The sequence below is a fragment of the Bubalus bubalis genome, chromosome 4 (assembly GCF_019923935.1).
Source record: "Bubalus bubalis isolate 160015118507 breed Murrah chromosome 4, NDDB_SH_1, whole genome shotgun sequence".
In the NCBI taxonomy this organism is placed as follows: Eukaryota; Metazoa; Chordata; class Mammalia; order Artiodactyla; family Bovidae; genus Bubalus; species Bubalus bubalis.
In genome coordinates this window covers 89,755,336-89,771,698 of record NC_059160.1, presented here as the reverse complement: position 1 = coordinate 89,771,698, position 16,363 = coordinate 89,755,336, and the positions used below count along the sequence as shown (strand labels likewise).

At 51.0% G+C, this 16,363-nt stretch overlaps 1 protein-coding gene across 2 annotated transcripts; it reads right to left on the bottom strand.

Moving 5' to 3' along the window:
* Positions 1 to 9,070: 9,070 nt before the first annotated feature.
* Positions 9,071 to 14,290, bottom strand: PRPH (peripherin). 2 transcript variants are annotated; one of them, XM_006075819.4, is made up of 9 exons: positions 12,119 to 14,290; positions 11,696 to 11,756; positions 11,427 to 11,522; positions 10,878 to 11,045; positions 10,638 to 10,763; positions 10,334 to 10,554; positions 10,146 to 10,195; positions 9,787 to 9,866; positions 9,071 to 9,535 (listed from the first exon to the last, which is right to left on the bottom strand). In XM_006075819.4, the coding sequence occupies exons 1-9, from the start codon at positions 12,658 to 12,660 to the stop codon at positions 9,470 to 9,472; spliced, it is 1,410 nt and encodes a 469-aa protein (XP_006075881.1). In that variant the 5' UTR covers positions 12,661 to 14,290; the 3' UTR covers positions 9,071 to 9,469. The 2 variants fall into 2 exon arrangements, with proteins under 2 accessions (XP_006075881.1, XP_006075882.1); XM_006075820.4 differs by having other exon boundaries at positions 9,071 to 9,532; positions 12,119 to 14,288.
* Between the last annotated feature and the right edge of the window lie 2,073 nt (positions 14,291 to 16,363).

The following is a 16,363-nucleotide window of genomic DNA, read 5'->3' as shown; positions in this document are numbered from 1 at the left end:
AATCTTTTGTTAGTGCCTGAAAGTGAAAGTGAAAGTCATTCAGTGGTGTCCGACTCTGCAACCCTATGGACTACACAGTCCATGGGATTCTCCAGGCCAGAATACCAGAGTGGGTAGCCTTTCCCTTCTCCAGGGGATCTTCCCAACCCAGGGATTGAACCCAGGCCTCCCACATTGCAGGCGGATTCTTTACCAGCTGAGCCACCAGGGAAGCCCAAGAGCTAGGGTAGCCTAGCCCTTCTCCAGAGGATCTTCCCACCCCAGGAATCAAACCAGGGTCTCCTGCATTGCAGATGGATTCTTTACCAACTGCTGCTGCTGCTAGGTCTGCTGCTAAGTCGCTTCAGTCGTGTCCGACTCTGTGCGACCCCATAGACGGCAGCCCACCAGGCTTCCCCGTTCCTGGGATTCTCCAGGCAAGAACACTGGAGTGGGTTGCCATTTCCTTCTCCAATGCATGAAAGTGAAAAGTGAAAGTGAAGTCGTTCAGTCGTGTCTGACTCCAGAGACCCCATGGACTGCAGCCTACCAGGCTCCTCCGTCCATGGGATTTTCCAGGCAAGAGTACTGGAGTGGGGTGCCATTGCCTTCTCCGCTTTACCAACTAGGAAGCATCAAAAGTCATGGTATTCAGTCACACAAAGGACCATTTGGAGAGATTAGCCATGTGACTCATGGACCTCTTTAGCCATCTGAGCAAAAACCAAGCATAGAAATGGGATTATCCAAAAAGATTTGTGAATATTCTTTTTTCTAATAGGGTAAATCCCAGAGACATACACAGGAAACCCACACAGTTCTTAAGGATGCCACACAAGCAGAGTCACTGACAGCTTGTAGTGAAAGGGACAGAAAGAGGGCGAAACGGAAGGAAGCTGTCAGACTCCCCAAACTGTACAACCAAGAAACAAGAAGATGAAAACACATGGAAAAGGAGAGATGACTCCAAAGGCAGGGCTGTGCGGCCAGAAGGTGGAGCCAGGGACCACAGAGAATTATTCCCATTAGGCCTTAAAACCTAATATTGTTTTCCCAGCTGGATTTCAAAATTGCTTCAGAAACTTCTCCCACCGCCCCCCCCCATTATTTTCTCCCTTCTTGAGTGAGAATGTCTGTAACTGTTATCCTATTTCTGTCTCACCATTGTATTTTAGGAGTAAATGCCTTGTTTTCTAGTTTCACAAGTCCACAGATGAAGAGGAATTTCTTCCCAGGATAGATTATACCTGGAGCCTCACCCATACCTAATTTAGATGATTTAAATGATAAGATTTGGGACTTCTGAGCAAGACCTAGAGGGGATTTGGCTCTTTGGTTGCTGCTGTAACTGAGGCTTTCGGAAATCTTGAAATAGGATAAATATATGTTGTATGTGAGATAAGCATGGATCTTTGGAGGCCTCAGGGCAGACTATGCTAAGCATAATGCCCTCCTCAAAAGGTGTCCAACCCTAATCCCCAGAACCTGTTACAGTTTTATTGAAGTGAAGTGAAGTCACTCAGTCATATCCGACTCTTTGAGACCCCATGGACTGTAGCCTACCAGGCTTCTCAGTCCATGGGATTTTCCAGGCAAGAGTACTGGAGTGGGGTGCCATTAGGTTGGTATAAACATAGCAGGTTTTGGACCATGAATTTTAAATCACTATAACTAGGCTCAAACCCATCTTTATTCATCAGAATAGGCACCATTACAATCAACACATTTTTGCCAACAAGAAACAAGTTTGTTTATTCCTGTAGCATAAAAATCCATGCTTTGGGATTCAGTGAACTCTGGGAAAGCATTTTCTGCCTCCTGCTGGTTATGGAAGTGTTTTCCCAGCAAAAAGTTGTCGAGATGCTTGAAGAAGTGGTAGTCGGTTGGCAAGAGGTCAGGTGAATAAGGTGGAAAAGGCCAAACTTCGTAGCCCAACTCATTCAACTTTTGAAGCATTGGTTGTAGGATGTGCAGTCGGACGTTGTCATGGAGAAGAACTGGGCCCATTCTGTTGCCCAGTGCTGGCTGCGGATGTTGCAATTTTCGGTGCATCTCATTGATTTGCTGAGCATACCTCTCAAATGTGATTGTTTTGCCGGCATTCAGAAAGCTGTAGTGGATCAGAAAAGCAGCAGACCACCAAACAGTGACCATGACTTTTTTTGGTGCAGATCTGGCTTTGGGAAATACATTGGAGCTTCTTCTCAGTCCAACCACTGAGCTGGTCATCGCTGGTTTTCATATGAAATATGAAACTTTGAAACATATGAAGCTTTGAAACATATGAAAACTTTGAAACATATGAAAACTTGCGTTGAACATCACAATCCAACTGAGAAATGGTTTGTTGTTGTTGTTGCATAGATTATGAGAAAACAACACTTCAAAACAATGATTTTTTTTTTTTTGAATTGTGGTCAGGCACCCACTTATTGAGCTTTTTTACCTTTTCAATTTGCTTTAAATGCCAAGCAATCAGTTTCAATGATCCTCTCAACTGATTGTTGTCAACTTCCTATGGCCGGCCATGCATTCCTCATCTTCAAGGCTCTCATCTCCTTTGCAGAACTTCTTGAACCACCACTGCATTGTACGTTCATTAGCAATTCCTGGACTAAATGCATTGTTGATGTTGCGAATTGTCTTTGCTGCTTTAAGATCCATTTTGAACTCGAATTAAAAAATTGCTCCAATTTACTTTTTGTCCAACGTCATTTCTATAGTCTAAAATAAATATAAAATAAACAACAAGTAGTGTCACTGGCAAAAAACATAAAGCAAGAAATGCACATTAAAAATGTAATTGCATTTATTTAAGAATGTATTTCAATGTCAAACAGCAAAGTGCAACAATGCAAAACCGCAACTACTTTTGCACCAACCTTAATATTAGCATGGCAAAAGGAACTTTGATGATGCAAGTTAAAGATTTTGAGATGGGGGAGTGGTTCTAGATTGTCTGGGTACATCAGTGTAATAACAAGGATCTTTATAAGAAGATCAGGGTCAGAGAAGATATGCTAACTGAGGTGTGAGTCCTAGCTTTGAAGATGGAAGACAGCCACAGGACAGTCAATCTTTATAAGCTGGAAAAGGCTTCTCTAGAGCTTCTAGCAGGAACACAGATCTGTGCCATTTTAGACTTCTGACCTACAGCACTGTGAGATACTGAATTTATTGTTTTGAGTCACTACGTTTGCGGTAATTTGTTACAGTAGTAATAAGAATTAACCCAGTATGAACAGCGTGCAACACATGCTCAAGCTGTCCCCTTGAAACAGAAAACAGAACAAATGTTTGACATTTACACTGTTGAAGGATCACTGGAGAAGGCAATGGCAGCCCACTCCAGTACTCTTGCCTGGAAAACCCCACGGATGAAGGAGCCTGGTAGGCTGCAGTCCATGGGGTCGCTGAGGGTCGGACACGACTGAGTGGCTTCACTTTCACTTTTCACTTTCATGCATTGGAGAAGGAAATGGCAACCCACTCCAGTGTTCTTGCCTAGAGGATCCCAGGGACGGGGAAGCCTGGTGGGCTGCCGTCTATGGGGTCACACAGAGTCGGACACGACTGAAGTGACTTAGCTGTAGCAGTTAGCAGGAGGATCACTAGAACTGTGGTCCCTGGTTTATAATTTATGACGGGTCCCTCCTGGGGTGAGCAGTTTCAGGAGGCCATATTCTGAACCATGTCCCCTCGTTCTCCTGCCTACGCTGTGGCCAAGTTCACTCAGTTCTGCACAAATCATTTCATTTAATCTTCATGACAAGCCTAGGAAATGATTGTTGTCTCCATTTTACAGATGAGGAAATGGAGGCAAACAGATATCTTTCTCAAGGTGAACTGGTAAGAAGACACAAGATTTAAATGCAGACTCTAAGCCACTGTACCATCTGGTAAGTAAAAATTGCTCTGTTCACACTCTTTCATTAGCTTTAAAAATATTTTGGGGGGACTTCCCTAGTGATCCGGTGGTTAAGACTTCGCCTTCCAGTGTAATGTGTGCAGGTTCCATACCTGGTCAGGGAGCTAAGATTCCACATGTCTCTCCACCAAAAAAAAACATAAAACAGAAACAAAATTGTAACAAATTCAATAAAGACTTCTAAAATGTGTGTGTGTTCAGTTGCTCAGTTTGTCCAACTCTTTGCAATCCCATGGACTGACTGTAGCCCATTAGGCTCCTCTGTCTATTGGATTTTCCAAACAAGAATACTGGAGTGGGTTTCCATTTCCTCCACCAGGGGATCTTTCCCCACCCAGGGATCAAACCAACCTCTCCTGTATTGGCAGGCAGATTCTTTTACCACTGAGCCATCTGGGAAACTCAACCACTTTTTAAAATAAGTCCACACCAAAACAATTTTTAACAAAATAAATAAATCTGCTTAAACTCTGAGATTCTATGACAAGTATAATTGTCAAAGATTTAGGAACAAATACAACTGACATTTGCTTTGCATTGAACAACATTTGTTACCCGTGGGAGCAGAAGTGCACAGGGCGAGGGAAGCCCGTCGGCTTTTGGGTATCTCTCAGTGTGTCTTGTAGAGGGCAAGGAGAGCGTCAATGAACCTATCAAGGCTGGTGAAGTGAACATCTTCTGTGATAGGAGGTAAGAGCAGAACCAGAGAAAGCTCCGGAAGTCAGCGCACCATTGCTGTCAGGCCATGGAAGCTGTAGGACAATTGAAGCCCCGAGTAAGAAGAGACTTTGAGTCTGCAAGAGCCAGGGCAGAGGGTGCGGCTCCTTGTGACACGTGCTCCTTGTGACAACAGCAACAGAAGCAGTAGGACCGCGGGTCAGGGAGCCTTGTGCTCCTGCCGCCAAGGTGGCTTCCTGTCACCTGCCACGCTCGGTGAGGCCCGACGGGGCTGCAGAGCGCATGTCTCACACGTGTTGCCTGGGTCCTGTGAAGCGACTCCCACTCCACCCCAGGCAGCTTCAATTCTTGTCCCCCTTATTCCCATGTGTAACATCACAATGAGCTCCCCTTTACTTGAGATTTTGGGTTAGTCTCTATTCTTCCCAAATCAGATAACTGAGCCCCCTTTCCTACCCCCAGCAGGTGGCCCCTGAGGAATTATTCCACCACCACCGCGGGCACCTACCTGGGGTCCAGGACACCTGCCACAACCAGTTCCCTCTAGGAACTGCTAAGTAACTGTGGCCGCATCCTCACTTTTGAGGTGACCTTCTTACAAGCTGACATGAAAACCACCTCCCTTCTTCCAACAAGCAGAGTACAATAAAATCAATGTGGTATGATCTTTCTTAATTACAATCAAATCCCAGCCCTGTCTTCTTGAGGTTAACATCAGATCCCTTGATTAGAATTGGATTTTGAGTTTTCCTCAAATTCTTCAGTCACAGCCAAGTCTGAGGTTGTACCATTTCAATAGGTGGCTGGATCCACCTGTGAAAAATTGATTCTTTCTAATTCTCCCCACCACTGAAACACATTCAAATCTTGTCTTTTTCAGTTTTTCACCCAAAATCCAAGATAAAAAATGTATTTTGCATGAAAATCTAGAACATACATATATAAATACATTGAAAATAAAACGTTCACAATACCCTAAAGTTTTCTATTCTCTTTATTAAAATGTTTGACTTGACCCAAAAATATTTATTATAATATTTCATGACCTGCAGTTTGAGAATTATTGGTGTAGTTTCTCCTTTCTTCAAAATTTCACTTCTCAAACGCAGATCTTTCTTGGCTCCAGCTGTTTCTCTCTTTTAACAGTCAAACATCTCGGGAGAGAGTGGTCTGCTCTTCACTTCCTCAGCTCTCATTCACTCTTCAGTTGACAACTTTTTGTCTCTGACGGTACCCTGGCCTGAAGCTGCCCTCAGGAGGTTCAACATCTTCCTTGATGATAAAGCCCGAATTTCCCAGCTATTAGCTAACCTGTGTCCCCAGCATCCTCCCACATGACTAGCCATTCCCTCCTGAAAATTCTCTCTTGCTCTGGCTTCCTAAGGCCTTCTACCATTTCTGCCAGTTAGTACTGAAGAGTCACTTTCTCTGCTCCTTTATGCATCTCCCCAAGGCCCTTCTCTTTTCTCACTTAATACACCATTCTTTTCTTTAAGATTTTATTTTCAGCTGTGCTGGGTCTTTGTTGCTTCGCATAGGCTTTCTCTAATTGCAGCAAGAGGGGGCTACTCTTCCTTGCAGTGCCTGGGTTTCTCACTATGGTGTCTTCTCTTGTTGCTGAGCACAGGTTCTAGGGCATGTTGCCCCACAGCACATGGGATTTTCCCGGACCAAGGATTGAACCCAGGTCCCCTGCATAGGCAGGAGGATTCTTAACCACTGGACCACCAAGGAAGTCCCAATACACTGTTCTTGAGTGGTTTCATTTTTCTCTCACATGGAACACCAGAGAGGCCCTTCTCCTCAGCACAAACCCTTCCTTCTATCCAGTACAAACCCAGGCCACAGACTTTGAGGTGAACGTTTCCAAATTGGAATTTTTGCTCACTTGAAAACCTAAACATTTGAAACTCTAAAGTTTTTGTCTGCTTTTCTGCAGTGATATTTCTCCTCTGATGTTATAAATACCACTGAATGAAAAGGAGAGAAGGCAAGGGGTACATGGAATGTGTGTGAAGGGTGACAGTGGTGGGAAGTTGCAATATTTGCAGTAGATATTGTGGTTAATCCCCAGCATCCATTCCATATTAGATTATTAGCCCAAGTCAGTAAGTGGCTTTCCCTGGTGAATGTTACTGCTCTAGGAACAGACATACCCATGATCCTTGCCAGACAGCATGAAGGGAAAGGACTTAAATCTCATGCCTGGGAGGAAGGTTTTCTTTTTCCTTCACTGGATGTGAAAACAGAAGCATCACCCAGTAGCTGCTGGCACCCTGCTTTAGACCATGAAGAGAACCATCCCAAGGATGAAAGTGCCCTCCAAGGAAGAAGGCTGAGCAGAACCATGGACAGAGCCTGGGTCCTTGACTTTATAGTAAGTCCTCTACATACATACCAAGGAGTTCCATTCAGAGAGTGCATTCCTAAGTCTGATTTGTTCGTAAATCCAACAAAGTTAGCCCAGGCACCCAACTAAAACAATCAGCTGTAGTGTACTGTAGTATAACAGGTTTCTAATATTTTTCACACAAATAATACATGAAAACACAAAAAATAAAACATTAAATCTTACAGTACAGTACCTGGAAAAGTACAGAGTACAATACAACAGCTGGCCCGTTCACATCTTTGAAAGTTCACAACTTGAAAGTTCATACGTAGGGGACTTAACTGTAGTAAGCTACTGAACCAACCTCAGAGCCCACCTACCTCTGGCTTCTGGTTATATGAGATACATGTTTAATTTCTTTTTCTTAAAGAATGAGGTTATTGTCACTTGTAGCCGAGAGCATCCTGATAGATTCAGTATCTCAAAATATTCCATCACCCTTGAACTCCAAACCTGTGGACTCAACTGCCTGCCAGCCCTTCCCCTTGGTTTCATAGCATCTCACCCTCAATGAGTCAAAACTACTTTTGCTGTCTAGGGCCCCCTCATTCCCCTACACCAATCTTCCCTGTTACTATGAAACGTCCCACCATCTTTCTGCTTGTTCCCTTTAAAACCTTGGATCACCTTTGCTATTTCCTTTTCTCTGCACTGAAAATCACCCCTTAGGGTGACAGTTCTCAAATCTATCCACCTCTTTGCCCAAAATCATCTCTTGCATGTTTCACTGCAACAGCTTCTGAGCTGGTCTTCCATCTCCTTCTAACTCTTTCTGCACCCCATAGCCAGAGTGATCTTTCTAAAATACAGGTCTAAATACTTCACCCATTAAATCCTTTTCTTTCCTTTTTCCTTAGAATAAATTCTGAGTGCCTTAATATGTCATATAAGGTCCTCAATGACTTGGCCCTCATTGTCCTTCCAACCCCAACACCACTCCTTCCTTTCTAGCCTTCATTTCAGCAACATAAAACTACTTTTACTTTCCAAACTCCCTCTCTCTCATCTTACAGCTTATGTATCTGCCTAGAAAGTCCCCCTCCTCTTCCTGCTTCACCTGAATAACTTCTACTTGTTCTTCTGTGCTCACTGTGATGGTGCCTCCTTTGGGAAGCCATCCCTACCCCAAGACTGGATTATGTGCTCTTCTTCATGTTCCCCCAACACTATCTCCTTATCCCAGTCACATCACTTATCACAGGGTTGAATTGTATGCTTATTTGTCTATGTCCCCCACCCAGACTGTGAGTTCTGGCTTACTCTCTGTACCTCGCACTATAATTGAGTGAGGAAAATCATTCTAAATTCAGAAGAGGATTTTGACTTCAAGACAAGAGTAGGTTGGAATGGAGTGGAGGACAGCATGGAAATAGATACTTCCAAGCATGGGGAGGAGTGATGGCAGCAGAATCTGACCTGCTTGCTTAAGTGCAGTGAACAGGTTTGTGTGGGTGGCAGGGCCATACCAGGGGAAAGGGCTACTGAGGCAGAAAATGTAACCCAGGCAAGAGCTGAGAGTGGCCTGGACCAGTGGGGTGGCAGTGGGCACGGAGAGAAGCAGACAAGCTTGAAACAGCTATGAAGTAGAATTAACAGAATTGGAGCATGTGAAGAAAAGAAAGGGCATAAAATGAGGTGAGCTGTAATTTGAGCAATGGAGGTCCTGGTGGTATCTTCACCTATGATGGAGAATCCGTAAGGAAGAACATGACTGCAGACAGTGGAAAGCAAGGTGACGGGCTCTGCTTTGGTCATTCAGGGTTGCAGATGGGGAATGAAGCTTGAGAAGGAATGGACAGAGAGGTAGGAGGAAAATCAGGAGGGTAGACAGGAGTCATAGATGCGAGACAGTGAGAGTCAGAGAAGAAATGACTTGAGGCAAGGGGAAAATAGCACTGAGCCTCCTTTGCATGGATGCTCCCATAACACAAACACAAGTGCACTGGGGAGTTTTCTCTCTCTCTCTTTAGAATTCCATGATTTTTTTTTAAAAAACTAAATATAACTAACTTACAGTATTATATTACATTCAGGTATATAACATAGTGATTCCATATATTTATACATTACAAAATAAGCACCACTGAAGAGGGTTCCCTTGATAACAGTTTTATTTGATTTAAAAGTGAAACTCAGACCCTGACCCACCCACTAACCTTGGGGTTGTAGCAGGAATAGACTCATCCTTGGGTTGGTCAGCTTCTTACCAGAATGAGAAATGGGGGAACATATAGACTTTTACCAGGACAAGAAATGGGGACCATAGAGACTCTTAGCAGGACTAGAGTGGGGAACATATGGATCATGCCTATGTGGGCATGGACAGGCAGGGAGAGGCCCAGCTACAGTGCTGGGTAGGGCTTGGCCACCGGCCAGGTAAGGGGTGACTGGCGCCATCCCCTGGACACATGCAGAAGGGAGGAGACTAATTCCGGACTGGTGTTAGGATTTGGCCTTAGAGGCCTGGGGCAGGGCAGGGAGCTCTGATCAGTTCAGTAGCTCTGAGGAGACTTGTCCAGCTCACTGTGCTGCTCCTTCTGAGACTCTGTCACCACCTGCTGGGGGGTGAGGCATGTGAAGGGCACAACCCACTCAGCACCACCCTCCCTCTAGCTCCTTTGTGGCAAGGTGTACCCCCTCCCTCTCAACCAGTTGAGACTCCCGTCTGAACATCCACCTCCATCTCCCTGTCTCACTCTCACCCCAAGAATCACTCACCCACAAACACCCGAAGATTACTTACACCAGGCTGGGGCTCAGAAATACTATGGGAAGTGATGGGGTTCTGGGCTCAAGTGGCCCATCTCACCTCCCCATCCCGGGTCTCAATGGTCCTGATCAGAACCATCTTCCGGCTGTGGGTTTCCTGGGGAGGCTCCACTTCAGGTACTGAAAAGGGCAGGATGAGAGGTTGAGGGGAGGAGTCTTGGGATATCCAAGCCCCTATATCTCTTTGGGGTGCAAACAGTCGAACATGACTAAGCGACTGAACTGAATATTTCTTTGGGAGGAGAGGGGTGGGTAGGGGTAGGGCCCGAGGATCAGGGGCGAGGACAGACTAGGACTCAGGCACGAATCAATCCCTGAGCAGAGCCATAGCAAGAGTCCAATCAGGGTAGAAATGGACAAGGGGATAGACAGGTTGGAAGTCAGACGCGGAAGACTCACCAGTTGTCTTTATACTCAAGGATGCAAAGGAATGGACTGGCACGGAAATCCTGGGGATGAAACCTGTAGTCAGCTACTCGGCGTGGGGTTGGGGCGGGCGGGGGGTGGGGGCCAGGGAGAGACCCTGGCCTTCCAACCGCCTCTCCTCCATCCCCACCCATCCCGACCACGCCCCACCCGCCCCTCACCGGCTCTCCTCGCCCTCCAGCAGCTTCCGGTAGGTGGCGATCTCGATGTCCAGGGCCATCTTGACGTTGAGAAGCTCCTGGTACTCTCGCAGGTGTCGCGCCATCTCCTCCTTGAGCTGCCGTAGCTCCTCCTCAAGCCGCGCGGCGCCCGCCTGGTACCCGCCGGCCTCCAAGGCAAACTGCTCCTCCAGCTCCCGCAGCTGTCTGAGCAGCGCCTCGTTCTGGGGAGGAAGGTGAAGAGGGGGGTCAACAGGGGGAGCACAGCCTCCACCCCCGGGGCCGGGGCGCGCAGCCTGGTCCTCACCGTGCCGCGAAGCCCGTCCACCTCGCACGTCAGGCTCTGGATCTGGCGTCGGGACTCATTCATCTCCTGCTTGGCCTGGCGCAGGGCCTCGTGGTTCCGGTTGGCGGCGTCGGACAGGTCCGCGTACTGCGGCGAGGGTGGGCAACTCGGGCGTGAGCGGGCCAGATGGGCCCTTCCCCCCAGTGCCCCACCCTTCCAGGCCCTCCCAACCCCAGCCCCAGCCCCCCCGTGCCCCTGCACCTTGGACTTGTACCACTCTTCTGCCTCCTGCAGATTCTTCGCCGCGATGCTCTCGTACTGGGCTCGGATGTCCCTCAGCGCCGCTGTCAGCTCGGGCTTCACGGTCGCCTCCACCTCGACGTGCTGCACTTGCTGGCTCTCCACGCTCAGCTGCAGGTCTCTCAGCTCCTGTCGCCCAGGGCAAGATGCCGAGTTCACCGCGCAGATCCCACGCGGGCCACGCAGTTGGCGCGCAGAAAAGAGAAGAAACACTTGAATGAACAGAAGGGGGCGCCAGGGAGCGCAGCGCTTTAGGCCTGCACAGCCCGCGCCCCGCGGGTACTGTCATCGGCGAGGTTTCAGGCGTGCATCTCCGCTGCTTGCCACCAGGTGGCGCAGGGGTGTGAGTCTAACCACCTGTAGAGGGGGTGGAGGGAGGGCCGGCGTCTACTCAGTGAATCTCATTTCTCTTCCAACGCTCCACCCGCCACTCTCGAAGTGAGCTTGTCCCCCAGCTCCAGAGACCACCCTCAACCTCTGAAGTCGCACCTAACACCTGGGTCCACCCACCTCCTCGTGCAGCTTCTTGAGGAACTCAATCTCATCCATCAGAGATTCAATCTTGCGCTCTAGCTCCAGGCGGGACAGGGTGGCGTCGTCCACGTCCTACAGGGGGTGACAGTGGGGGTTCGAGAGCAGGGAGGGGTTGCTTAGGTCGAGGGAGAGCCTGGCCCTCCCTGTCTGTCTCTGGGGGCTTCTGGTCGCCTCCCTTTGCCCACAGATGCCACCCTGGATATGCAGGCGGTGGGTAGCGGTGGGGATAGGGAGACCGAGCTCACCTTACGGAAAAGCACGAGATTGTGCTCCGCATCCTCCCTCTTGCGAGTCTCTTCCTCCAACCTGGTGGGAAGGATGTGCAGAAACTGAGCTCCGGGGTCACCGCCCAGCCTGCAGACCGCGACCCCCAGGATCTGGGTCAGAGCTGCTGCCTCTAGGGAGGGGTCTTCAGGCAGCCTGATGGACTTGCCCCGTTTTCTCTGTAAACTGCTGGAAGGTGGGGTGGGGCCCCTTTGTACACAGGGGAGACACAGTAACTCCCCCTCCCTCACCTCCCCTGAGACTCAGCAAAGTGGTGGTGATAGGGGAGTGCCCGCCGGCGAGGGTGCTGCCTGCACACGCACAGCTGGACAGGCGAGGGGCGGCTCCTCCCTCCCGGCGGCAGCCTCGACGGTCGCCGCCCCGCCCTGGCCCTGCCCTCTGACCTCTGCTTGAGCGCTGCCAGGTCCTCCGCCAGCCCGTCGCGCTCCACCTGCACCCGGTCGCGCTCCCGGCCCAGCAGCTCCAGCTCCCTCCGCAGCTCACGCAGCTCCTGCTGGCACAGCTGGTCTGCGCGCGCCGGCTCCTGGCCCCGGGCCTGGTTCAGCTCCCCGCGGAGGGCCGCGTTCTGCTGCTCCAGGAAGCGCACCTTCTCGATGAAGTTGGCGAAGCGGTCGTTGAGCTCCTGCAGCTCCTGCTTCTCGTTGCTGCGCGTGGCCAGGAACTCCTGGTTGAGCGCCTCGGCCATGGAGAAGTCGAGGCGCTCCGAGGGCAGGCGCAGGAGGGCGCCCGTGCCCGCCCGGGGACCGCGGAAGCTGCCCAGGCGCACGGAGGAGCCGGGGGACGCCGAGCCCAGCAGGCGGCTGCTCGAGAAGCGGGAGCTGGACGAATAGGAGAAGGCCCCCGGGGACAGTGAGGGCGGTGGCCCGAAGGTGCGGCGGTAGGAGGTGGAACTGACGCTGGACCGGAGGCCCGACGGGTGGCTCATGGCGGCCGAAGATGGGCAGTCACCGCCGGCAGAGCTGGTCAGGGCGCGGGGAAGGAGCCGCAGACCGCTGCGAGGCGGATTTATAGGCCTGCGGGTTCAGGGGGGGGGCCTGGGCTGCTCCTCCCACTGGCCTGACGGTGGGGCTATGTGGGGAGGGGGACGCCCCACCCCTGCGGAGCAGCGGGAGTGCCGCACCCTCTCTCCCTGGTGCTGGCGCCTGGCCCACTTGATTCCCCCTGTTGCTGGCGGGAAAGGAAGCAGGGATGGCGACCACAGGCCACAGACAGGCAGGGGGGTGAGGGCCAGTGACTTCTAGCAAGCATCCAGAGCTGGAGCCTAGGATGGGAGGGCCCGACTAGAACTGGGGGTCCCTGGCTGAAAGACCTGGCCATGGTAGGGAGATAGAAGGACTGGAGGTTAAAGGGCAGGCTTCACATGAGTAGGGAGGAGGTGGCCCAGGTGATGGAGAATCGGCCTGGCTTAGGCCCCAGAGTCTGTGACTCCACATGTCCCCTGAAGGCTAGGCTTCACTTTCAACTGCTGTCAGCTTACCCCTCTGTCACCACACCCAGGGAGATCTGGGGGACAGGAGCGCACAGGCAGCCGAGGTGGGTGAGGGAGGGCTGGTCTCTCCATAATCCCCAGGGCTCTGGGCAGGGTTGCTGCCTGGCGCCAGCTCTGCTGCTAATGGACTGGCTTCTTCCCCTCCCCCTCCCCTGGACACTTGGCCAGGGGGTTGCCTGCTGATGTCTCACCCTTAAAGACACAGATCCCAAATCCACCCCAGGCCCTAACAAGGTGGGCACATCAGAGGGGGCAGAGGGTCCCAGCTCTGGGTCCCACTCCAGATGTCTGTGTCCCGCAGGAGGCCGAGCTCAGAGAGCCAGTGTGTGCTGTCTGACTTTACTGGCTTCTCCCTCCCCCCAACCAACCGCTGCTCAGTCCCGGCCTTACGGGAACCAGGGCCATTCCTGAGGTAGGAAGGGGAGGGGGCTGAGGGGCAGCAGCTGCTGCCAAGCCTGTGAGATGGACCATTTCCAGTACTGAGGAGCCGCAGGTACCCAGCAATGGGCGGGGCTGGATGGGTAGAGAAGAGAAAAGAGAAGGTGCCCATCCCCACCGGTTCAGGGATGAGGGGAAAAAGGCCCAGAACAGAGCTGCACGCCTGTGCACACAAACAGATGCGGAAGCAAAATAGCACCGTATACTTATGTGCACACGTTAGACACACACAACCACGCGTCCCTTCATACCCTTCCCCACTGCACAGTTAGTGGGGAGGCTGATGTCTGGCCTTTCCATGTCAAATGGCTTCCAGAACGCAGGCACAGGCTGCTCAGGAGTGGACAGAGGCAGCGTGGGTGGTCTGCAGGAGCCGGGTGCTGAGGCCTGTTGGGCTTGCCAGGAGCTATGGGGCTGCTGCCGCCGGGGACTCCAGGGCTCTCCAGTAAGGACAGGTCTGCGTAAGACTGGCCCGGAAGACAAGAGCTGGGCGTCTGGGGAATCAGGTCTGGTACTCCGGGCTGGATCTCTGGACAAGAAGGGCGGCTGCCTGGCTGGCCACCTCCTCTGCACTGCAGGGCAGAGGAGCCTCCTGCCTTTGTATGGCCTCCGAGATGGGCCAACGCCCTCCCGCTCACATCCCTGCCGCCTCCGCTCCTCTCCAGGCCCCTCCTTCCTTCCGGGCTATTAGTCTCTCCCTGCACAGCTGCCAGGTCCTTCTCCTTGATGAGTCTGGTTTGGTTGCCAGGGGAATGGGAAGAGGGAGGATGGGAGAGAGGGAATGGGATGGATGAACCAGGGCTGGTCTTGAAAGTGGGGAGGGTGAGGGTCCTGCTTGGGCTAGGGCTGGGGGGCCTGATAAGAATGAGGAGGGGACGGGGAAGCCGTGGTGCTTTCTGCTGCAGCCCTGAGCCCTGACCCCCAGCTGCCATTGGAGCCCCGTGCACTCCATCCTAGGCCCCGCCCTGCCCCTGTCTGCTGTCCTCCGAGGACTGGGAGTCTGAGCTGGTACTTCTTGCAGAGGGGTAGGTCCTGGGGAGGACCAGCTCAGGCTTTACCTGTGTAGGGAACTGCTGGCAGACTCTGGGGGCTGGCCTGAGGAGTTACCGGTGAGGTTCCCATCCCCTTCCCTGCTTCAGCTCCCAGCTCATCACCCAGAAGCCTCAGAGTAGAGGGAAGCAGAGCCACCTCCGCAGGGCCTGGGAGCTGTTAGGCCAGGGTCTGACCTGGGTTTGGGAACCAGGCCTGCTGGCAACTCGGAGAAGACTACTCCCCCACACTCAGAAAGAGTGGGGCCTGGGAGGTCTGGGGCCAGAAGAAAGGAAAGTGTCACGGCGAAGAACCAGGGCCCTAGTCCAGCCGCCACGCTTCCTGTCTGATTCCAACACTCTCCTGTACAAATACAGGCTCATTATTGTAATGTCCTCTCATGAGCTCCAGCCAAAGGGGATAATTGTGGCTTCTACCTCAGTGTTGTTGGGAGGGTTACATAAATACAAGTAAAATACTTAGGATGCATATAATAAAGGCTGAAATTTTAAGCTAAATTTTACTACTACCAGTACTACTATTACAAATCTCTAGAGGGATATTCTCAGCCCCCAAATACAGTGAGGAAGCATCTGGACTTCCATTGGATTGTCTCCACTAAGAGCAGTGGCATGGGGACAAGGGTGGCAGGAGCCCAGTACTTCCTGGCTGATGGAAGGAGGAAAGGGTAACCTCAGTGCTCTGGGCAAATACGCACTGATTAAGACACGGACACTGGACAGACTAGCTGCATGGGTTTGATCGTGGCTCCTCAACCTAATTAGCTGTATGCTTTGAGTTTGCTTGAGTGATTTAACCTCTGTTCACCCCATTTTCTTTATCCATCAGTGGGGATGATAATAATGGTACCTTAACCCCCCAGTGTTGGAAAAGTAAATGGATTCCAGTATGTGAAGCACTTAGTGCTTGGCACGTAATACATGCTGTATAAGAATTAGCCAGTGTTATTAATACCCCTCCTCCTTCTGCTGTCCTTGGCTGCTCTGGTGAAGACTCAGAACAGACAATTGGATGTATTCAGAGGTTTGCAAGGCAGGTATGCAATGAAGTTTAGGTTACTGGCAAGATAGCTGCTAAATGACTGGCCATGGTCTCAAAGCTGGATAAGGAAGGGCGTGTAGGCAAGAGAAGGCAGGGTGTTGGGAGAGTAAAGAGGTCCACAGCTGGACTTTCAGGCGAGATCAAAGAACAGTCACAATATAAAAGGGTCAAAAGAGGCACTGAGAGGGTAGGATGCTGTTTTCAGAGAGGAGGATGCGTGAATTCCAGATCCTGGAGCTGGGACGTTTATGGATAAGATTCTCAGGGTGTTTCTAAGGGAGTGGGCAGCTAAGGCTAAGGTGGAATGGAGGGAAAGGTCATGGAAGAAGAGATCAGGTCACCACACCAGGCACTTACTAGCTGTGTGACCCTGGGCAAGTTACATGTCCTCTCTGAGGTTCCGTTTTTTTCATCTGTAAAACAGGAATGATGATACCTTTCTCACAGAGGTGTCATGAGATCTAATTGAGGTATTGTACATGAAGCAATTCTGAGAAGGCAATGGCACCCCACTCCAGTACTCTTGCCTGGCAAATCCCATGGATGGAGGACCCTGGTAGGCTGCAGTCCATGGGGTCGCTAAGAGTCAGACATGACTGAGCGACTTCAC